Genomic DNA, 24,349 nt, shown 5'->3' with positions numbered 1-24,349 from the left:
ACAATGAAACCACTACATTTGGATCCGAACCTTTCCAAAAGACTGGTTAAACCAGACAAAGAAAATGTGTGTTGGAGGCAACTGCACACATATAGAGTAGGGGAAATGTGACTAGATAACATTTCATTTGCAAAAGATTTTGGAATTTTATTGCCTTCAAGATCAAAATAAAACAATAGTGTTATATGGCAGTCAAAAGGGATAATATAATCTTAGTCTATAGTAATAGAAGTTTAATTTCCAGAATGAAAAGGATGATAGTCTCAGTATAACTTGTTCTGGCCAAAACACATTTAGAGTGTTGCGTTCTGTTCTAGAGAAAACATATTTAGAAGCACATTGACAAGCTGGAGTATATCCAGAGTAAGGTGGTCAGAAAAACCATACTATATTAGAAGAAGTTGAGAGAAATGGGAATTTTTAGACTGGAAAAGACTTAGAGGGTACAAGATAACTGTCCTCCAATATCAGAAGGGTTGTTGTGTAAGAAGAATTTGATTTGTGCTACTTGACTAGTGTAACAGCAAACACCCTAGCAACCCAGAAAGGCCTGCTAGCACAGGATCCTGCATCTGCTTTTCTTAAAGTAAAGCAACTCTCAAGGGTTCAACAATCTTTTATAATCAGTAGGAGGAAAGTCAATATCCTGAATGTCAGAGAAAATAAAAGCAGAGAAATACAAACAGAAACTACAAGAGGAGAAATTAGCATAAAGTCAACAGACAGGGCTCTGAATGCCTTGCTATACACTTTACATATACCACTGCATAGAGAGAGCCTTTACATCTGAGTAGTTGGGGGTCTGAATCCATGGCTATTCAGAGTCTTGACAAGGAAATCACAAAGTCCTTATAAGGGAGTCCCCAAAGCAAAATACCAACCCAGAGGATATATATACTTCTCAGAGCCATAAGACATCACAACCCTCATGACTCAGAGCCTAATCAACTTAGCATCAAAAGGTTTGGAAGTCTTCTTACAAGTAAGCTTCCCCCTAAGCAAGCTCGTTCTTAGGCAAGTCCCCTCCTCCAATGGGCTCCACATGAGGCCTATTAATGGGTGGGGAAAATTTTATTATCCCATTAACATTACACTACAGAGTACATTCTCAAAACCATTTGGGTGAAATTACTGAAATTACCGAAAGGCAAATTTCAGATCAATAAAAGGGAAAAACTTCCTAAGAATCAGAACTTTACAAAAGTATGATGGGTAGATTCCCGGCAGGATAGTCACTTGTAAAGAATGTTTTAGGGATTCATGCTTCAGGGGTGGATTGGATTAGCTAATAATAATGGTAATAACTTCTGTTTATAGAGTATTTTGACACTAGTTACATGACTTTGGACAAATTTCCTCAAATGCAATGGTAAGAAAAAAATATTACTTCACTAGAAAAGGGTTAATTACTTCACAGGGTTTTTTGTGAGTAAAGGACTTAATTGTAAACTTTAAGATGCTGTATAAATGTGAACTATTATTCTGAGTTCAAATCTGGCCTCAGACACTTACTACTTGTGTGACCCTGGGCAAGTCACTTACCTCTGTTTGCCTCAGTTCCCTCATCTATAAAATAAGGTAGAGAAGGAAATGACAAACCACTCCAATATCTTTGCCAAGAAAACTCCAAACGAAGAGTCAGACACTCCTGATTATTATTTTTTTTCAGATGTGTTTGGGTCCCCAAATGGGCCCAGCCAATGGCATTTACAACTGTGAGTCTGTTTCCTCATCTGTAAAACAAGGGAGTTGAGCAGCGGTGTGGTACAGTGGGAAGAGTGCGGGATGTGTGGCCACAAGATCCAGGTTCAGACCCACGCTCTGCTCTTCACCGTGTGACCTAAAACAGACTGTTTAACTCTCTGGGACTCCATCTCCTTCTCTGCACAATGAGGGGGTTCGCCTAGACGACCTTCCCATACCCTTCTCACGCCGAATGCAGGGTCTCATGACCCGATAATCGATGAGCTTTCTTCCGGCTCTATTGTGTCCTGTGAAAAGAGCACTGGCCAGCAGGTCTACCTTCTACTCTCATCGCTGCTAGCTAGCTACACAACCTGGATGAGCGACTTTCCTTCTCTGGGCGCCCATGTTCAGGCCTGTGAGGGGTTAGTCTGGAGGACCTCTCGGACTCCTTCTAGATCGTACATGGAGACAAACCTACAGTATCAATAGGCGCACAGACCTAGAAAACACGGTTTATCGGGATTTTAGCAGACTGGGAGTCTCACGCCAGTCCTGTGCAAAACACGTGAGCCAGACGACAATTGCCCTGGTCGGAACACAGGCAGCATGCTTGACCCGGTTCGGGTCCGAGCCCCTTTTGGAAAGGCCACGGAGAAGCCGGAGAGGAGGGGGTCACCCAGGCCCATGCCGCCTGCACGTACGCCTCAGCCCAAGACCCGGGAACATCGATTTTGCCCGGAGAGTCGGAAGGCTTCCAAATTTTTATTTTTCCTTTTTTTCCTTTCTCTACCTCTTACGTGTTACTAAACAACAGCCCAAATTAAGTAGTCTTACGTTTCCTTTTCCTAATTTTTACTTTAACTGAACGGCGCAAAAGTGTACATAAGAAACCAAAAAAGACACATTTATAATCTGGGCCTAAGAAACAAATCTTGTGGCTGACGTCTTAGACGTGACCTTCCTTAAACCCGGATAGTACGTTGACTACAAGTTCCAGCATGCAGCGCTCCCGCCCACGTGCCGTGAAGGAACCCAGAATGCAATGCGCCTCCCTTTCTCCTCACCTCCGACTAAGTAAGGTGGGATCCGTAGTCTCTGAAGCCTCTTCTTCTTCCGGTTTCCGCAAGGAAAAGCGGGGGCTGTCTCTCCGTGACGTATAAAGCCTGCGACTCCCGAAGTCCCGTCGTGCATCTCGGTGCGCTCTCTCTGGTCTGGGACCGAAGTCTGTCCGGGAAACGCCACAGGTGTGACGGCCTCCACCGGGACTATCGAGCAGCGCAGGCCGCGTCCTCGGCACCATGACGGACCGCTACACCATCCACAGCCAGCTGGAGCATCTGCAGTCCAAATACATCGGCACGGGCCACGCCGACACCACCAAGTGGGAATGGCTGGTGAACCAGCACCGCGACTCGTACTGCTCCTACATGGGCCACTTCGACCTGCTCAACTACTTCGCCATCGCCGAGAACGAGAGCAAAGCGCGCGTGCGCTTCAACCTGATGGAGAAGATGCTGCAGCCCTGCGGGCCGCCGGCCGACAAGCCGGAGGAGAACTGAGCCCCCGGCGCCTCCCGGGACCCGCGCCCTCCCTCCGGGGAAGGAATGGCTCCCTGGTCACTGCGGGCCCCGCGAGGTCTGAGCCCCAGGGAAAGAGCCGCGTGGTCCCCGCCTCAGCCTGGCCGTGGGGGCCGGTCTCATACTCTGGGACTGGGGCCATGTCCAAGACCTGCCAGGGCCTACGCTAGGGCTGTGGAGCGGGGAGGGAGGCACCGAGAAGACGCACGAGATGTTTGTGTCGTCCCCGTCCCCACGGTCCCCTGCTGCCGTGACCGCAGTACCAGGGTCTTGGCAGAACAGCTGTGATGTGTAACAGAGGGGAGGAGACCCGTAAAGACCAAAACGCCCCGAGAAACCAAGGACTTAGAGCTTGAAGAGACTTTAGATCTCCTGTAATCCAGGTTGTTGGTTGTTGTTTAACCTGCGGTCTGTGAACTTGTGTTTAAAGTAACTTTGATATCTGCATTTCAATATAATTGGTTTCCTTTGTAATCTTCATGCGTTTTATTTTGTGCCTTTGAAAACAGAGAATGGGTCCGTAAACTTCACCTTTTTGGGGGGCTGCCAAAGTGTTCCCTGCCCCCAAAAGAGGTCAAGAACCTGTCGTTAATCCAACACATTCATTTTACAGATTGGGGAGCTCAGACTTGGAGAGGAAGTCACTTGCCCAAGGTAGAACCACCATTTAAACCAAGATCTTACTCCAAATTCGGTGCTTTTTCTACACCACGGCTGCTTTCAAACGGCGGTTTTAAGTTCCTAGTTCTATCTCATGACTCTTAAGTCTTTCTGCCACGTTTTACTTAACCTTCTTTGAGTCTTGATGTTCGCCTTGGGATGCTGGCTTTCTTTCTGTCCCAGTGTTTACAGGTTAGGTGACATGTAACTTGACACATAATAGGTGATGATGATGGAAGCAAGCCGAATGGTAAATAGATAGCCTCGGTAAGAAAGACAGGGGTTTGAGCCCTGCCTCAGCTTAGAGTGGCTGTCAGAAAGCCATTAGGAGCTGAGGCAGGACTTGAACCCAAGGAATGCCATTTAATATCTTACGGCCACTCTCAGTGGCTTAGACAACTCTCTAAGATGCCTGATGACCTATGTTAATAGATGATTCTTTAATGGGTATAACCTACACAAATGAAATCAGATTCTGACCAAAAAAATAAGTATTACAAATGCGTATGGATAGTAGTGGAATAGCAGAGGTCCCACTAAGGGAGTTTGGCTATAAATCATCACAGCAAGCATTGAGTACCTGTACTTTGTAGGATAAAACCCATGGGCCCTAACCAGTCTAAAGGAGATTAAAATCTAGTTGCCCAAAATGTTAGGCAAAGCTAAATTTTTAAAAATTCAAAATTCTAAGTTACAAATGGGTGGCAGTGACCTTGTGGGAACTCAGGAAAAAGTGATCAAGTCATGGGGAGTGAATTTTGGGCTGGACCCTGGCAGGTTCACAGCCTGTCTTTAGCAGTTTGAAGCTCCAAGAAGAAGAATGGGATGGGGTGGTGGTAAAAACTGGAAAACAATTGAGTTTTTCAGAATACAAGCAAATTAGAAAGCAACCCCCACAAAAGAGTATAATCGGTACTCAAATTAGGCTTTTTTGTACAACAAACTATGGAGGAATGAACGTATCTTTTCAGCGGATTCAATCATATAGCTCTGCTTTTAGAGGGAAAATTTCTTAAAATATATTGGATTAAAAAACAAGCAAAAACATGTTTAACAAATGAATCTTATTCAAGCTTGGAAAAGTGAATAGAAAATGAAATGTAAATTACTCAATTGGATCAGTGGTTTTTTGGTTAGTATAAGATATCTTTGAGAGGTTTTTAGTCATGGAAGATAGAAGGAAGGCCTTGGAGTGGGGACTACTTGGATTTAAGTTCTGCCCCTGACATGCTGGCTATGAGATCAGGAGCAAGTTATATAATCTCTTAGTGTCTTAGCATTTCTTTAAATTGGTGAATCATAAAGGAGTTGCTAATTTGCATAAATGGAACTTCACACTCACCCTTTAGTCTCTTAAATACAGGAAAGAAGTAGATGATCTTCCAAACAGTAATACTCTTGAGATGGTATTCTAAAAATCCATCCCTGCCATCATGGGAAAATGGGTTGCCACAAGATTTAAAAATATATGTATATGTATGCAACCTTTGGCTGCTAGGTGGTACTGTGGATAGAGCTCTGGCTGTGGAGTCAGGACTTGAATTCAAAGCAGGTCTCGGATATGTACTAGTTGTGTGACCCTGGGCAAGTTACTTAATCCTATTTGCCTCAGTTCCTCATTTGTAAAATGAACTCGAGAAGGAAATGGCAAAACACTGTAGTATCTTTGCCAAAAAAAAACCAAATTGAGGTCATTGAAAATCAGACACAACTGAAACAACAAAATATAACCTTTGTCGTCTATCTCCCTCAGATTACGTGATAGTAGACCTGGCAACTCAAGGCCAAGTAATTTTTTCATTCCTATTCATGCTGAAATTTGTATTTCAATATCTCAGTGGATGAGTGAGTATTCTCTTCAACAGCTTAGATTAAAAACTATCCAAGTCTTGTTTAGGTCTTATATATCCTCAAAAGGGGGCCCACCCAACATGATGGGTGGCTTTCTCAGAGTTTCTAGACATGTCTACCAATGCAGCATGTGGTCTCTCCAACTGTTAAGCTTACTCTGGCTACATAACTAGCCCATCATTTCTGTTATAATTACTTCAGCCAAAAGTGTCTAGGAAATAATTTTTTTTCCCTCTCTGTTCCATCTTTCTCAGAAAGTAACAAAAGGAAAGAAAGCTCCTTGTATTGAGAAGAACTGTTTATAAAATATGCTCCTTTAAAGTCTGCCCTTCCCTAACAATAATAGCTGAAATGTATATAATGCTTAAAAGTTTACAAAGTGCTTTTGTGTCCCACAACAACCCTGTGAGGCAAATGAAATACGGGCTGTGATTTTATCAGTGCGTGTGTGTGTGTGTGTGTGTGTGTGTGTGTGTGTGTGTGTGTGTGTGTGTTCGTCCTTCGTTGCCGAAGAAGACCATGCCATCAGAGAAATAATGACATGACTTGCACTTGACTTTATTTTGAGTGAGGGAGGGCTGTGCAGGTCACCAACCTCACTTCTCCTTCAGACCCCTCTGAATCCAGTGACCAGATATTCCTCAGGATGACTGGAGATGACCCATGATGGGGCAATTGGGGTTAAGTGACTTGCCCAAGGTCACACAGCTAGTGAGTGTCAAGTGTCTGAAGTGAGATTTGAACTCAGGTCTTCCTGACTCCTGCACTGGTGCTCTGTCCACTGCACCACCTAGTTACCCTATCAGTGGGAGTAACAGTAGTTAGAGTACTACTCTTAAGACTCCAAGTTGTAGAACCATTGCTGATCTGCCTTGTTAGAGAAAGTTTATTCACTGGGAATTCCCTGCACAAATGAATTCTGACAAATGTGTATGTACGCACACACACATATGTACACATAATATTTGGGATAGTAGTGCAATAACAGGGCTCATTTTCTTTCCCCACATCTGAAGGAGAGTTTCACTCTGTCGTTCCCACAGAAAACATATCTGACAATTTGTAGAGTTGCCTGGGTCACTGAGGTACTTGCCCAAAGTTACTCTGCCAATGTTACAGAGATTGAAGTTGAACTTAAGTCTTTCTGACTTTAAACCAGTCTCTACTATGCCATGCTGCCTCCTCTGAGGCAAATATTACAGGTATTCTCTCCTTTCTACAGATAAGGAAAGAGAAAGGTGAAGTGACTAAGAAAGTCAGGGTGATAGACTGGGAGTCAGGAAGATCTGTATTCAAATCCCACTAGAGAGTCTAGTTGTGGGGAACACATGCAAGCACTTACCATATGTAATAGAGATAATAAGACTTGTAAAATTTGCTCTCAAAGTTTTTGTGAAATTCAAATCAGATCTGTAAAAAGCTTATAGCATATTTCAAAGGGCTCTATTAATGTTCATATTAGTGCCCAAAGTCACACAGAGAAGTGTCAGGCAACATTGGAACCCAGGTATTTTCTGATTCCCAATCACCACACTCCACTGTACCATACTGACTATTTCCATCTTCATAGATTCCCAGGCTCAATAATTTAAAGATATATTTTGTTCTTCCCTCTCCACACCTTTCATATCTGACAGCCAAATCTTGTGAGTTGTACCTTCTCAATTTCTCCACCCAATCTCTACTTTTCCACATCTACAGCTAGTGAGTGTCAAGTGTCTGAAGTGAGATTTGAACTCAGGTCCTCTTGACTCCTGCACTGGTGCTCTATCCACTGCACCACCTAGCTACCCCATCAGTGGGAGTAGCTGATTCAAGCCCTTATTATTTCTTACCTTGACTTTTATAACAGCCTCCAAACTGGTCTCCATCCCCTAGTCTCTCCCCTCAGCAGTATAGCCTTCACATGAAACACTCTTCCTAATATGCAGTTCTAAATATTCCACCTTCTTTTCAAAGTATCTTCAATGACCTTTTGTCAATATAGTAAAATACAAAATTTGACATTTAAGGACCTCCACAATCTTTTTCCTACCTATATTTTCTACCTTGCCTTTATTTCTCTTTATGTAAAGTCTGTACTAACCAAATACCTCATAGCTATTGCCCAGTAATGCCTTGACTTCTACCTTTATACCCTGAATATGCTTTAACATATGTTTCTGTGACCTCCATACCTGAAATGGACTCCCTCCACATCTCTGTTGAAATTCATTTCTTTCAAGGCTTAACCCAAGTACCATTCCTCTATGAAACTTTTCTATTGCTTTCACATTAACATAATATTTCTGTCCCCAAATCTCCCATCTCTCTTTTGTACTCTTCTTATGCATATACCACATCCTAATTTGTATTCTAGCAAATTACAAACTCCTTGAGAGGAAGAATTGTTTCATCTTTGCATCCTGAGTAACTGGTACTTTATCCATCACATAGTAGGTATTGAAAAATGTTTATTGAATTGAATGAAAACAGCTAGAACCTTTCCATTCGCTTTCAAGTCAGAGAATTGCACAACTTAAGAGTAGGGACTTCAGCAGGTATCTAGACCAACTGGTATACCAAAGGAATCCCTACAATAACATACCTGACAAGTGGTCATCCAGCCACAATTTAAGGGAGAATCCCTTAAGAAGGGAGAATCTACTCCATCTTGAGGCAACCAATACTACAATTGAAGAACACTAATAGTTAGCTCTAATCCGACCTCTAATCTAGACACTTACTAGCTGTGTGACCCTGGGCAGATTACTGAACCCTGCATGCCTCAATTTCTTCATCTGTAAAATGGGCAGGAAAAGGAAATGGCAAACCACTTCGACGTCTCTGTCAAGAAAATCCCAAATGTGGTCACAAAGAGTTGGAATGACTGAAAACAACTGAACAATAATAACTGTTAGGAGGGTTTCTCTGACATGAAGCCTAATTTTGCTTCTTTTCAACTTCTACCCATTTCTCCTCTGGGAACAACTTTCTAGGAACTTTCCACCTATTTATTTTCTGGGAGCAAAAAAAACACTTCTAATCCCTGTTCTACAGGACAGCCCTTTAATGTCATCATTGGTGTTCCCTCATTGTTCTTTTCTCCAAGTATCATTGTTTCTTCAGTCAGTCCTTGTTTGTGATAAACTCAACGTCCTTCACCATCCCGATTGTCCTCTGGACACTCTCCAATTTATCAATGTCTTTAAACCTTGGTGTCTAGAACTGAACACCATACTCCAGATGAGATCTGATGAGGACAGAGTATAGTGGAACCTTCACTTACCTATTCCTGGAAGCTAGATCCCTCTGAAATCATTTCAAGATTGTATAAGCTTTTCTTAGCTGCCTCATCCCACTGCTGAGTCATAATTAGCTTGCAATACACTAAAACACTGAGATCTCTTTCAGAACAACTATTGTTTATCCATGCCTAACCCATCTTCTATTTGTGAAGTTGATTTTTTGTACCTAAGTACTAGACTTTACATTTATCACTGATTAATTTTATCTTATTAGATCCTTTTGGATCCTGACTCTGTCTTTTACTGTGTTAATTCCTCCCAGTTCTGTGTCATCTGCTAACCTGATGAGTATACTATTTATGCCTTTATCCAAGTCAGATAAAAATGTTAATCAGCACAAGTCCAAGCACAGATCCCTGGACACTACTGGAGATCTCATGTATTTATATGATCTAAATGTAGTTACACTGAACTATTTACTTTTTTGGCTCCCTACCTTGTCTTACCCTTTCCCCTAACCCTGGGTGGTCCCAGAACTCATTCTGGAGGACCAGATATCAGGAAAACCCACCATCACTAGGGGCACAACCCCTCTTTGCTTTCCTCATTCATCCCCTCTTCTGGCCCAGGCCATTCAAAACTAATCCAGGCTGCTCAACTACTCACACTGCTTGAATAAGATGGGACTCACCAACTCTATTCCTTCTGGTGAGATTTCTACCAGGCTCTACCATCTACTGCCTTTTCACAGTGCAGACCTCTGTCCCTGTCATCTGATATAATTAATGTAACCCAAGGACTTCTGGATATTGCCATTCACCCTGTGAAGAGAATTATGATTTTCATATCAATATGACATATGTAATGAATCTACTACTAATAATTTAGATTTATCAGAGCTGCCTCTTCTGGTTTGGAAGTCAGAAGCTCACAATGCAGCTTGAAATTATCAATCAAACCCTTGACACACTCACACAATCATTACATTCCAGTGCCTGTGTAGGTTAACAGAAGCAAATCAAAGATTGTAGAACCTGTTCCCATCACAGAATTCTGCGTCCCAACAAGTAACAACTTCCAACAATACTGTTCCCACAGGATTCCTGCACTCATGGGCTTGCCATGGGAAACCACTCAGGCCCTGAAAATTATTGTAATCTATCTCCCCCTAACCCTTCCCCCACTTGAATATATTATGTATATAAACTGTGCCTTTCTTCCAGCATAGAGAGCATTGTTCACTCTGAAAGTAATTAATTAAACCACTACTTGTTTTAGTACTCCTGTCTCTGGTCTGCTCTATGCTGCTCTGTCCGTACTACATTTAAAATTCTGTTAACATCCTCTACTCTTTATCATTAGAATAGGACTTTCCATTTACCCTGCAGCTAAATATTTTTATGTGTTATCTTTACCCAGTAAAGTATGAATTCCTTGAAGCAGGGACTATCTTGCCTTTCTATTTGTATCTCCAGTGCTGAGCACAGTATTTAGCACATAGTTAGCACTTCAAATTATTTTCATGCCTTCATTCATCTGATTGTATTATTGTCTAATCCATATCTTTTCCAGAAGAAGAGCGTCAAAACTTTATCAAAAGTTTAGCTAAAATCATGTAAACTAAACCATATGCACAGCATTCCCTTATCTATTAATTTAGTGATCCTAAAAGGAAATGAGGTTAGTACAGCATGACTTGTTCTTGATAAAGCCATGTTGCTCTTGATCATCAATTTTTCTTTTTCTATATGGTTTCCAATCACCTCTTTATGATCTATTCTAGAATTTTCCCAGGAATTGAAGTTAGGTTCACTGGCTTCTAGTTTGTGGCCTCTTTAACTGAAAATTGAACTCTATTCTTGGGGTAACTCTCTCATTTTCCATGATCTTTCAAGTATCAATGACATTGGCTCATCAGTCACATCTGCTAATTCTTTCAGGACCTGAAAATGTAGTTCATCTTAGTCAAATGACTTTAATTCACCCCAAGTAGCTAGGAAACAAATATAACAATAAGAAAGTAAAAGCAGCAAGCTCTTTATAGAGCAGATTTGTCAGTCTTCATCCTTCTTGACCTCTCTGTAGCATTTTGCATTTGACTGTCCTCTCTTCCTGTAGGCTTTCTGTAGGTATTTATGAGAGCCATTTACTTCAAATATTGGGTTTTTACCTAGTATTCTTACCATACTACTTCTAGTTATTGTCCTTCATTCCTGAAGAGGACCAAAATGACATCACTTATGATGGGGTCAAGGTACAGTGTGCTTACTGTGGCTGATCACACTAATATGAGCTCAAAAGGCTCTACCACAGGTTAGGCACAAATAGTCCACATGAACTTTGGGAGTGGAGAAGTGTCTAAATTTTCATATCTCATATTTCTTTTGAGTTACTACAATTCTGCTTTTCTCATAGAGCACAGCACCTTTGATATGGGCATGCCATGTTAGGAGGTCCTTTGCTAATGTTTCCCATGTCATATTGCTGCTAGTCACACAGTGACAGGAAAACTAGAAAAAGCTCTCTCCACCTTGCGCCCCCCCCCCCCCATTATGTACATCCCCTTTGGAGAACTTTGGGAGGACCTCAGATGAAAGGGTATGAATGGGCAAGGATCTGTCTCATTGGAAGAAGTACTTATATCAGTGAGTTCATGTGTCTGCAGAAGTATCAAAGAATTATAGATTTTTCCAACTCATTTTTTTCTGATTTTATTGAATGAGTTTTCTTCCTGAATAAGACCTAGTATTTGGGACCCCTGTGAAAGAAAAACTGAAGTACTCTGCTCACCTGGCATGAGTGTTAGAAACAAATTTTTAAATTAAATTCCAGGTGTAGTCACTTGTATAGAGGAATCCCAAAAGACAAAAGCTTCCCATACCTTTGAAAATCTCTTGAAGCAGCTAGGTGGCCCAGTGACTAGAGCACTGCCTTTGGAGTCAGAAAGACCTGAGTTCAAATTTGAACTCAGACACTTACTAGTTGTGTGACTCTAGGCAAGTCACTCAACCCTGATTACCTCACAAGAACAAAATCTCTCTGTCACAACCATTCCAACTCACAATTTTATATGAATCATAAAACAAAGTCAAACTTCTACACTCAAGATTAAAACAGGGTAAAGTTTAATTTAGAAATTTTGAGCAACTTAAACAGAATAACAGTAACTTAATTTTGATCTAGCCAGGAGAAACCCATTTGTTTTGTGTTCATCCTTCATTGCCAAATAAGACCATGCCCTCAGAGAAATGATGACATGACTTGCACTTGACTTTGTTTTAGTGAGGGAGGGCTGTGCAGGTCACCAGCCTCATTTCTCCTCCAGAGCCATCTGAATCCAGTGACCAGATATTCATCAGGAACACTGGAGATGACCCAGGATGCACTTTGCAGGTACTCACTTAGGGTGAGGTAACACCCATTCATTGACTAGGCCTGTTTAAGAATTAGCCATGGCATGGCCCCTTTAATGAGGTCAAGAAAAAGAAAGACATCAGGCTGGGAGGGAAACAGAAACAGTTACTACTGATAATCACTCTAAAGCCAGCAGGGTCCTGAAGAGCCCTTAGGCAGGGGCCCATTGATATCCCAGCTTCAGAGTGCAGTAGGTTTAAGGTTTTGGGAAAGGAGAGGAGAGGGGAGGGGAGGGGTGGAGACTAGCCAGTAAAAGCCAAGTCAACTGGGCATCTTTTGGCCATCCAAATTTACCTTCCTTTGGAGAGGAGAAGGAAGGGGAGGGGGAGGCAGACAGGAGAGGAGGAGCTGAATTACCCAGTTAGCTGGGTCCCCATTCAACCAGCTGTGTCTACTCACAGGATTGTATTGGTCCTTTGTTGCGGAAGAAGACCATGGTTTTAACTAAGTTTTGAGTTGCCTAACTAATCTGACTCAAAAGTTAGTCTTTCTTTACTGAATTATTCAGATTGCCTGCCCACACTGTCTAAATTTGCCAGACAATTTACGTAACCTTCTGTTTTGATCTAACCTAAATTTGAGTTTAAAAGTAACCCATTTCAATTCAATCACTACATCACCAAAAAAGGTCATCATCCAATGCATATTAACTAATCTATTTGAATTGAAGCCTTTCTCTGACCTGAATAGTCAATTATGGGAAGGAGAAAAGAAACACTATCCTATTTAGTACTTCTAATACCAATGCTTGAAGCATAAAATGTATGGAAAGAATAGTATGAGATAAGATAGGAAAGATAAGATGGTGCAGGATTGTGGAGGGTCCTGAATGTCAGGTAAATGATTGAAATTAACTTATTAAGCAATTAGAAGCCACTGATGGATTTTAATCAGAGATGTGACATTATTAGATCTGTGCATAGGGAAGATAAGTCTGATATATATTAGGAATATATTGAAGGAGGTAGAGAAAGAGAAGATATAAGGAGGCTACTGAGTGATCCAGGTGGATGTTAATGAGGTTCTTGTACTACAGGTGATGGCAGTTAGAATAGAGAAGAGAGATGGGAGAAATGTTATGGAGATAGAATCAATACCATCTAGTAACTGGATTTGAAAGTCAAACGTAATAATAAGATTTCAAAGATGGGTTTCCTGGTGAATGGTGAGAACACTCAAACAGTGTATTGCAGTGGATAGAGCATTGGTTCTGGAGTCAGAGGATCTGGGTTCAAATTCTACTTCTCATGTTTACTAAGTATGTGACCTTGAGAGAGACTCTTAATCTCCATGGACCTCAGTTCCCTAATTCATAAAATGAGGTCATTGGATTAAATGGCCTATGAAGTCCTTCCATATTCTGATATATGACACTATAACAGTAAAGTCAGAAAAATGAGCAGGTTTTGAGGAAAAGATAAATTCATTTTGGGATATATCAAGGTTGAAATTCTGATGGGATATTGAGATAATCTAAGTCCTGTGAGCTGTTGGAAATGTGGGTATAGAGTTCAGAAGAAAAATCAGGGATATGTCTATAGAGCTGGAAGTCATCTCTGCTCAGAAGAGATAGTTGAAGTCATGGTAGTGAATAAGACAGCCAAGGGAGGGACTATCAAGACAGAAAAGAATAGGGCTTAGGAGTGAACTTTGGGTAACATCCACCTTAATGGGTCAGGTGAATGTCCCATTCTTCTTAATGAAGCACCAGCAAAGGAAACTGAAGGAGCAGTTGGAAAGGTAGGAAGGAATACCAGGATGGTGTATTGTTTCAAAAGCCAAGCAAAAAGAGAATGTTCAGAAAGGGATGGTGAGCAGGGTCACCTCTGTCAAAAGGAACTGCCACTTTTAGGGCTGGCCTTTAGGCCAGCAATTTTGTGACTGCTTTAATTCATCTCATGATGAATGTATAGAGATTTGTAGCTTGTAACTGAGAAGTCATAAACATATGGGCAATGGCATCTGCAGGAGAGAGGTTCATTATAGCTATGGGTATATAGAGTAGATGAAAAGTCCCCAGGCCCAAGGCTGTACCATAAAAAAAGCCAGACATTATCAGAAAGCCAAGTGTGTCTGACTGCAAATCATTGTTCAAAGTATAGACGTAAAAGTTGGACATCATAGCAAGAGATACGCTAGAGGCAAAGCATTTGCTGTATAAAAATAGACTTGAGTGACTCAAGTTGTATTGCTGCTTTACCCCCAAACTTCATACAGATATTAATTATTACATGGAATGAAGAAGCATGGAATGACATGCCGGCATTTAACAGAGCACTCAGGACTGTACAGGTCCAGATTCAAATATGCTCCTTATTTAGAAGTATTTGAGCAGGCCCTTCAGCAACCATGTTCCTTGTACTCACTGTCTTTGCAAGATTTACTCAGCAGTGCTATATTCCTCAATGAACCATGACTAAAATGCCTATAACCTGTGACTGAGAGAGATCAAACCACTGAACATATACCTCAAGGAAACTGAAGACAGAAAGGTCTCATATGGACCAAATTAACAATAGCAGCATTTTTTTTTTTTGTGGTAGCAAAGAACCAGAAACAAAGCTGTGTCCATTTATTAGGGGATGGTTAAACAAATTGTGGTAAATGAATGTAGTAGAATATTACTGGATCATAAGAAATAATGAACATGAAGAATTCAGAGAGGTATAGGAAGACAATATGAACTGGTGCAGAAAAGAGTAAGCAGAGCAGGAAAACTATACCCAGTAACTACAACAACGGAAATGGAAATAACAAAAACTAAAACTGACCACTGTGTAATTACAAGGACCACGCTTGGTTTTGGAGAAGAAATGAGAAAATAAACCTCTTCTTTCCTTGTAGAGGTGGGGAACTATGGGTGTGAAACAATGAATATACTATGAAACTCAGTTAATATGTTGGTTAGTTTCACTGAGTAACTTTTTTACTCTTTGTTACAAGGGATGACTTCCTGGGTAAAGGAGGGAAGGGGAATATATTTAGAAATGAAATCAATGTTAAAACAAAAGATAAAAATAAAAATAGATTCCTTGCTAATGACTTATGTTGTATAAAAATGATATAATAGATTAAGTTTCTATAGGAGTTAGAGAAATTTTGTATCTGCTAGAATCCAATTAAAAAGTAGAACCCAGCTGTGAAGCAGTTGCTCCTTTCTCATGAGATCAGCTGTAAATGTCAAGCTTTATTCCAAGTAGACTTGGAATGGAACAACCTATTTAATTAAATACCAGTTAGTGGGAGGAAAAAGATCAGTTCTATCCTTTCTTTTCCCATTGGAGTCTCTGCCCATATTAAAAATTATGGCTGTTTTGGGAGCTTAGCTGAGCTTTAGCTCAGCAATGAAAGATTGTCCTAGTTATTTCCCATGGGTTCTTTTTGGTTAATAACTCACAGAAGCTATGCTAATCCAATTAAAACTTCTGAACATGTTTGTAATTTTGTAAACTCTCATTACAAGGCCTGCTACTATGAAGTTAAATTCTTTAGAGAAAATGGAATGTGCCTTCACTATGAAAGACTTGCTGGGACTTTAGAAAGTGCATATGGTCCCAGAGCATCTTTTATTTCCAGGTTCATTATAAGCTTATTGGACATTTCATCCCCAGACATAAGTGTTTTGAGTTGGTGCCTTAGTTGAAGCCAAGTTGCTAATCACAGTATACTGTGAATAGTCTTCCTTTAAAGATTTACAAACTGAATTTCAAACCTACATATTAGATTCAAGTGAAAATTTGAAATGCTACTCCAATGGGAAAAAAACCCAACTAATTATATTTTTGCACTAATAGCAGCTAGCAGTTATATAACACTTTATGGTTTTCAAAGTACTTGACAAATAACTCTTATTTGATTCTCACGACAACCCTGTATGGTAAGGGTTATTACTATCCTCCTTTGCAGAAGAGGTAACAGACTGAGAGGTTGTAACTTCCTGGGGGGTTCATAGTCAGTAACGATCTAAGGTAGGATTTGAACTCCTCTTCCTGACTCGAAATCCAAAGCTCCGTTCACTTATATTACCTAACTGTCCACTGTGCTCAAAATCCCTGTGGTCACATTCATCCTGCTCTAAATTCCATATTCTCTTATGGCATTCTATAATACTACTCAACTTAATGTAATACACATTTCCTTTTTAAAAAAATAATTACTATCTCCTGATTTTTTAAGAATCATTTTCATTTCTAAAAATGTCCCTTCTTCATCCCCATCCATAAAAATAATTTTTTATAACAGAAAATTGAAAAAAGAAAAAAACTAATTTAACAAAACTATTCAATACATCAACTGAATCTCATATACAAATGTATAATGTCTATATCCATAGTCCTCCACCTTCACAAGGAAGGATTAAAGATGCATTTTCTCAACTCATGCAAAACGAAGCTTGATTTTTTAAAAAATTATACAATGTTCAGTTTTAGTTTTGTCGTCACAGTATTTCCATTTCTATTGCTGTAGTTACTGTATATTTTCTTTTCCTGCTTCTTTACTCTGCATCAGTTCATGTGTCTTTCCAGAGCTCTCTGGAGAATTCATATTCATTGTTTCATATGGCCTACTAATATTCAATTACATTAATTCACCACAATTTGTTTAGCCATTCCTCAATCAACAGACATCTATTCTGTTTGCAGGTTTTTGTGGACAATATATTTTCAGAAAAGGGTATGTAGTTTCTTTCCCAGCGCTAAGAGAGAGACAACTGTATAATATCACTTGCGATTAATAACAAGTAACATGCTTATTTATATCCCTAAGCAACCAGAAGATGGGAGGTAAAGAGTCACACACTCTCAAGAAAATCCCAAATACCTGATTCATGAAAAGATGATAGGAATGATGAGGGGGTTAAAGATGAAGAGGAGAGAAAGGGTAGAGAATGGAGGAATACCATTACACTTTCTACCTTCTCTGCCTTACTACTTGAACCACAATTCTCCCTCTGGAGAACACATGTCAACGCAGGGTCTTCTACTAAGGTACTCTAACTCCAAATTTTTGGGATATGTTCTGGAACTATGAAGCACTCTCCTCAACTCAGGGAAGAACAAATAATACCAAGAAGTACTGCTACATCTTAAAACAGAAATACTATTCCCACACCTTTCAAGATAGAGAAGGAAGTCAGATTGGCATGATGTTCAGATGTAACACCTGGTTGTTGCAAAACAGTATTTCTCCCTTCATTTTCTTATCTTTTAAAAATTCTTATTAATTGTACTTTAAATTTAGCAAATGAAACAAGCTTCTTCATAACATAGTAAAATAAAAAAAGATGGAAATATATAATAAAGTTATCATGTATGTAAATTTTTTTTCCTTTTTTCTTCCCTCTTCCCCATACCCTAGAGACACCTACCATTAGACACAAATGTTTTATATATATATATATATATATATATATATATATATATATATGTATATATACATACATACATATGTATATATATACACACATATATATGTGCATGTGTATGTGTGTATACATACGTGTGTGTGTAAAATCATTACATACACACTTCTGTTTATCAGTTCTTTCTCTGGATGCAGATGCATCTTCCTTCATATGTCCTTTGTAGTTAATTCGGGCATTCAAAATAGTCAAAATGACTTAGTTGCTCAAAGTCATTCTTAAAATACTATTGCCGTTACTATATACAACATTCTCTTGGTTATGCTCATCATTATTTCCAGCAAGTCCATCCATGTTTTTCTTCATTTTCATTAAAGGAGAGAGACAGAGACAGAGACAGAGAGATGGGAATGGAATGACTTGGATAACATAAACGATCAGATCATAGACCTGGAACTAAAAGGGACCTTAGAGCCCATCTAGTTCAACCACCTTGTTTTACAAATAAGGAAACTGAGACAAATGATTAGGTGATTTGCCCAAAGTCACATAGCTAAGGGACAGAACTGCCTTGCTAGTCATGAAGTTCTAGTGGAAATTTACAAAGATATAACAGTGCTTTGTATTTCTTTTTTCTCTCTGTGACTCCTGGATATGTAGATGTCAGGGCCAGGAGCATCTGAGATGTTAGTGAGGCCATAGCTCCCTGCCATAGCCCAGCAAGAGAAACTGCATGATCACGTGTTGAGTAGAGACTGAAGTGGGACAATGAATAGGTGAAAACCAAGAGAGGTTCAGAGTTTGCCTCCTCTAGGAACATGACTTTAGTACTGGGAGCAGAGATAGATGCTGATGAAACAATTAATTTTCTTTCCCTGTCATACTTTAGAGGTGAAATTCTTGAAAATTCCTTAGAAAATAATTTGGGAGTACTTAAGAATATCCAGTCAAAGATTAGGTTGTAAAGAAGTTGAATTTTCTCTCCTTCATGGAAAAAACTGCCTGTTCGTATCCTTTGACCATTTATCAACTGGGGAATGATTTGTATTCTTGTAAATTTGACTCAGTTCTTTACGTATTTGAGAAATGAGGCCTTTATCAGAGATACTTCCTGTAAACATTGTTTCTCAGCTTTCTGCTTTCCTTCTAAACTTGGTTGCACTGGTTCTGTATGTGCAAAACCTTTTTAATTTAGTGTAATCAAAATTACCATTTTGCATTCACAATGTTCTCTATCTCTTCTTTGGTCATAAATTCTTCCCTTCTCCATAGATCTGACAGGTAAACTATTCCTTGCTCTCCTGATTTGCTTATTGTATCACCATTTATGTTTAAATCATGTCCCCATTTTGACCTTATCTTGGTATATGGTGTGAGGTATAGGTCTATACCTTGCCTAGTTTCCGCCATACTGTTTGCTAGTTTTCCCAGCAGTTTTTGTCAAATAGTGAGTTCTTATCCCAGAAGCTGGAGTCTTTGGGCTTATCAAATAGTAAATTACTATAGTCATGCACTACTGTGTCTTATATACCTAATCTGTTCTACTGACCCAATACTTTATTTCTTAGCCAGTAGCAAATAGTTTTAATGATTGCCACTTTATAATATAGTTTGAGATCTGGTATGGCTAGGCTACCTTCTTTTGCATTTTTTCATTAATTCCCTTGATATTTTTGACCTTTTGTTTTTCCAGATGAATTTTGTTATTATTTTTTCCTAGCTCCATAGAATAATGTTTTGATAGTTTGATTGGTATGGCACTGAATAAGTAAATTAATTTAGATAGTCATTATTCGGCCTATATAGTTCGGCCTACCTATGAGAGCAATTGATATTTTTCCAGCTGTTAAGCTCTGACTTTATTTGTGTGAAAAGTGTTCTATAATTATGTTCATATAGTTCCTGAGTTTGTCTTACTGCTGAGTTTTGTTGGTAACATATAGAAATTCTGATGATTTATGTGGATTTATTTTACATCCCGCAACTTTGCTAAAGTTGTTAATTATTTCAAGTAGTGCAATAGTTGATTTCCTGTGACTCTCTAAGTATACCATCATATCATCTGCAAAAAATGATAGATTTATTTCCTCATTACCTATTCTAATTCCTTCAATTTCTTTTTCTTCTCTCATTGGTAAAGCTAATATTTCTAGTACAATAGTGAATAGTAGTGGTGATAACAGGCATTCTTGTTTCACACCTGGTTTCATTGGGAAGGCTTCTAGCTTATCCCCATTACAGATTATGTTTGCTGATGTTTTAAATAGATACTACTTATCATTCTAAGGAAAGTTCCATTTATTCCTATGCTCTAGTATTTTTAATAGGAATGGGTGGTGTATTTTGTCAAAAGTTTTTTCTACATCTATTGAGATAATTTTCCTTATTGATCCAGTCCTGCATTCCTGGTATAAATCCCACTTGGACATAATGTATTATCCTAGTGATAAACTGCTGTGATCTCTTTGCTAATATTTTATTTAAAAGTTTTGCATCAATATTCATTAGGGAAATTGGTCTATAATTTTTTTTCTTTGTTTTGGTTCTTCCTGGTTTAGGTATCAGCACCACATTTGTGTTATAAAAGGAATTTGGTAGAACTCTACCTATTTTTCCAAATCATTAATATAGTATTGGAATTAATTTTTTTAAAAAATATTTGTTAGAATTCGTTTGCACATCCATCTGGCCCTAAAGATTTTTTCTTAATGAGTTCATTGATGACTTGTTCAATTTCTTTTTCTAAAATGGAGTTATTTAAACATTTTATTTCCCTTCCTGTTAATCTGGACAATTTATATTTTTGTAAATATTCATCCATTTCACTTAGATTGTCAGATTTATTGGCATAACAGTTGAACAAAATAGCTCCCAATTATTGCTTTAATTTCCTCTTCATTGGTAGTGAATTCACCCTTTTGATTTTGGATACTGGTAACTTGGGTTTTTTTCCTTTTTAAAATCAAATTAATCAAAAGTTTACCTATTTTATTGTTTTTTCATAAAGCCAGCTCTTAGTTTTATTTATTAATTCAATTGTTTTCTTGCTCAAAATTTCTAATTTGGTGTTTAATTGGGGATTTTTAATTGGTTCTTTTTCTAGCTTTTTTAATTGCATGCCCAATTCATTGATCTGCTCTTTCTCTATTTTATTCATATAAGCATTTAAAGATATAAAATTTTCCCTAATCACTGCTTTGGCTGCATCCCATAAATTTTGGCATGTTGTCTCATTACGGTCATTCTCTTTGATGAAATTATTGATTGTTTCTATAATTTGTTGTTTCACCCACTCATTCTTTAGGATTAGATTATTTAGTTTCCAATTAATTTTTAATCCATATTTCCAGGGATCTTTATTGCATTTAGTTTTTCTTGTATCATGATCTGAAAAGGATGCATTTAATATTTTTGTCTGTCTGCATTTTATTGTGAAGTTTTTATGCCCTAATACATGGTCAATTTTTGTGGAGCTGCCATGTAAAAAAGACATTCCTTTCTAATCTCATTCAATTTCCTGCAGAGGTCTATCATACCTAACTTTTTCTATTTACCTCCTCAACTTCTTTCTTTTTTATTTTGTGGTTAGATTTATCTAGTTCTGAGATGGGGAGACTGAGGTCCCCTACCGGTATGGTTTTTGCTGTCTATTTCTTCCTGTAACTCACTTACCTTCTCCTCTAAGAATCTGGATGCTATACCACTTGGTGCATTTATATTTAGTACTGATATTACTTCATCATCCATGGTACCCTTTTAGCCAGATGTATTATCCTTCCTTTATCTCTTTTAATTAGATTGATTTTTGCTTTCGCCCTGTCTAAGATCAGGATTGCTACCCCTGCTTTTTTTTTTTTTACTTCACCTGAAGCATAATATGTTCTACTCCAGCCTTTTACCTTTACTCTAAGTGTGTCTCTCTGCTTCCAGTAAAATTGGGAAAAGAAATGAGAGCTATAGGAGAGAATTATGAAAGAGTCAACGACTTGAAGAAGGAAGCACAAAAACTGACCTAAGAAAACAACTCCTTCGAGAAGAGAATATGGCAGCCAGACACACATACACTCCTCCGCTGCACTGAGAGGCAGCGTACAGAAGGAAGGCAGCGAGGTGATTACTGTCCTCTGACCCTGCCAGACAAAACCTTGGCCGTCTGGTAGGGCAACGCTGTTGTCACCGTTAGAGTGAACTTAAACATCCAGAGGCTGGACAGCGCTGGTCCCCTGTGGTGCAGCGGAGCCTTGGAATTACTGGACCTGGGCTTGAACCCTGGCTTTGCTGCTAGCATTACCTGTATAAATTTAACACAGCTCTCTGAGCCTCAGTCTTCACTTGTAAAATAAAGATCCCTTTCAGCACAAAGTTACGATCCTTTGATCCAGAGGAAAGAATGAAGAGGGGTGAAAGCCTTACATTCACTGAGGAGTGGTTGAAGGAAAGAGAGATTTAGCCTAGATCCTGCCGGCTGAAGCTCACCGCTTTTAAAACCCGGATCTTAAGCCGACTACAAGTCCCAGAATGCAGCGCTTCCTTAGCGGTCAATGCGGAGGGATAGTTGAAATAGAGCATGCCCACCCACCCGCGATCAAGCATCATGGGATTTGTAGTTTAGAAGAGGATTTTAATGCCTCAGAGTTCCCTTCTGTAAAGACAACTAGCCACTTCCGCATCCGGTTTTGGGGAAGACCAATTAGGAAAGTGATCAGATCTGTGACGTATAACGCCTGCGACGCTAGAAGTTCCGTTGTGTAGCTTTCTGGTGTCTCTTGCTCTCTCCAGTTGTGAAACGCCACAGGTGTGACGGCCTCCTCCCCAACTAGCGAGCCGCACAAGCCGCGTCCTCGTCAGCATGACGGACCGCTACACCATCCACAGCCAGCTGGAGCATCTGCAGTCCAAATACATCGGCACGGGCCACGCCGACACCACCAAGTGGGAATGGCTGGTGAACCAGCACCGAGACTCGTACTGCTCCTACATGGGCCACTTCGACCTGCTCAACTACTTCGCCATCGCCGAGAACGAGAGCAAAGCGCGCGTGCGCTTCAACCTGATGGAGAAGATGCTGCAGCCCTGCGGGCCGCCGGCCGACAAGCCGGAGGAGAACTGATACCCCGGCGCAGGAGTCCGCCCGTTGTGGCTTCCGGCTCCTCGAGGCCTGAGGCCTCCCCGGCCTGCGCCCGTCTCTGACCCCGGCGGAGTGGGCGTCGTCCTGCCGCTGCCGCGGTGCAGCGGTGCCGCGGCCCAGCCCGTCTTCGTGTTAAGAAAACCCCCCCGGGCCTGTGGCTACGGGGCGTGCTGAGCGCAGGCCAGCGTCCGGGCAGTCACTCCGGAGAGGGAGATGAACTCGGAAACTTGTGTTTGGGTGTTGGGGTTTATTTTTTACCTGCCCATAAAGATAAAAATCCTAGCAGTCCAAGGTGTGAGAGAGTGTGTTTGGTGAGGCTGAGGGAGAGTGGGAAGTGGGTGACGCAGGTAGCCGTTGGCACTTCCCCAGAGTTAAAAAGAACAGGATTAAAACTTGAAAGGAAATCTTAGAGGCCATCTAGTCCCACTCCCACATTTACAGATGAGAACCCCGAGGCGTGTACACGAAGTTACTCATTCACACAGCCACCATTTGAGCCCAGTTCTTATTACTGTAAATCCCACTCCTTTTTTTTCCCTTACCATTTTCTAGGGACTTTTAATGAGGTTGCCTTGTGTCATTACAAGGTTTTGCCTCCCCTCCCTCCTTGTTTTATCTTCTGGCTTGCTAGTGTGACCGTTGTTGGCACTGAATTCTACCTCCAGTTTTGTTCAAACAATAGAGTGAAGTCTTTGGTTACTACGGAATATCTGTCTTTGTCACATATTTCTTTAGGCATTTCCTCTGGCCATCCGCTTTCCTTGGCACGTTGGCTCTCTATCTACAGGAGAGCTGATGTATATCTTAACATAAATTAGTTGACACAAATGAGCATAAACAAAAGTGATTTCAAGTCCAAATTTTCCATTTTGTCTTATGGTGAATTTGTTTACAAATCATTCACAGCAAATTTCTGCTCTTTTATATATGGCATCCAGAGGGAATTTAAAGAGGTAAAAGCTATTGGCTCTGACATCGAGGGGCACAGGTAGAGTACAAATGTATACATAAAAAGATAAAGTAACATGCTAAATTCTAAATTAGTAGTGCAGGCATACTTTGGAGCGAGGAGAAAGGACTGCAAATCAAAGTGGGATTGGCAGAGCAAGGCCTTGGAAAGTTCGTGCCTTTATCTTTAATTGTCTTTAGTTTCACAAAGGATGTAAGGGGAGATTTGGGGGCCAAAGAATTTGAAAATACCTTGTTCCTGGATGTTAAGGGTGTCAGGGAGGCTCTTGGACCTAGGGTCTTCAAGCACAGTCATGATAAAAGTGATGAATTGGAACTAATGTAGGAGGAAACATGCTGCATGTCTCATTTCAGTTTTACATTTACTTTTAACATCAACAACCTAATGAAATATATTGGATTAAAAGAATTGGAAGGGAAAAGTCCTTTAAAAATTCATATCAAGTATGTGAAAAAGAATATAAAACAACATGTA

The 24,349-nt window shown here is 39.9% G+C and overlaps 2 protein-coding genes across 2 annotated transcripts; both read left to right on the top strand.

The window, feature by feature from the left end:
- The first annotated feature begins 2,450 nt into the window (after positions 1–2,450).
- On the top strand, positions 2,451–3,737 carry LOC140526898 (splicing factor 3B subunit 5). Its single transcript, XM_072643518.1, has one exon. It carries the CDS (start codon positions 2,985–2,987, stop codon positions 3,243–3,245), a length of 261 nt encoding a protein of 86 aa, XP_072499619.1. The 5' UTR covers positions 2,451–2,984; the 3' UTR covers positions 3,246–3,737.
- Positions 3,738–22,434: 18,697 nt separating this feature from the next.
- Positions 22,435–23,190, top strand: SF3B5 (splicing factor 3b subunit 5). The gene has a single exon (XM_072643517.1). The coding sequence runs from the start codon at positions 22,627–22,629 to the stop codon at positions 22,885–22,887; it is 261 nt and encodes an 86-aa protein (XP_072499618.1). The 5' UTR covers positions 22,435–22,626; the 3' UTR covers positions 22,888–23,190.
- The last annotated feature ends 1,159 nt before the right edge of the window (positions 23,191–24,349 follow it).

Source organism: Notamacropus eugenii, chromosome 2, assembly GCF_028372415.1.
Source record: "Notamacropus eugenii isolate mMacEug1 chromosome 2, mMacEug1.pri_v2, whole genome shotgun sequence".
Lineage (NCBI taxonomy): Eukaryota > Metazoa > Chordata > Mammalia > Diprotodontia > Macropodidae > Notamacropus > Notamacropus eugenii.
This window is presented reverse-complemented; position numbering and strand designations above follow the sequence as displayed.

Bases quoted from the DNA above. Each gene is read 5' to 3' on its own strand.
- LOC140526898 (XM_072643518.1), top strand. From the start codon at position 2,985: ATGACGGACCGCTACACCATCCACAGCCAGCTGGAGCATCTGCAGTCC.
- SF3B5 (XM_072643517.1), top strand. From the start codon at position 22,627: ATGACGGACCGCTACACCATCCACAGCCAGCTGGAGCATCTGCAGTCC.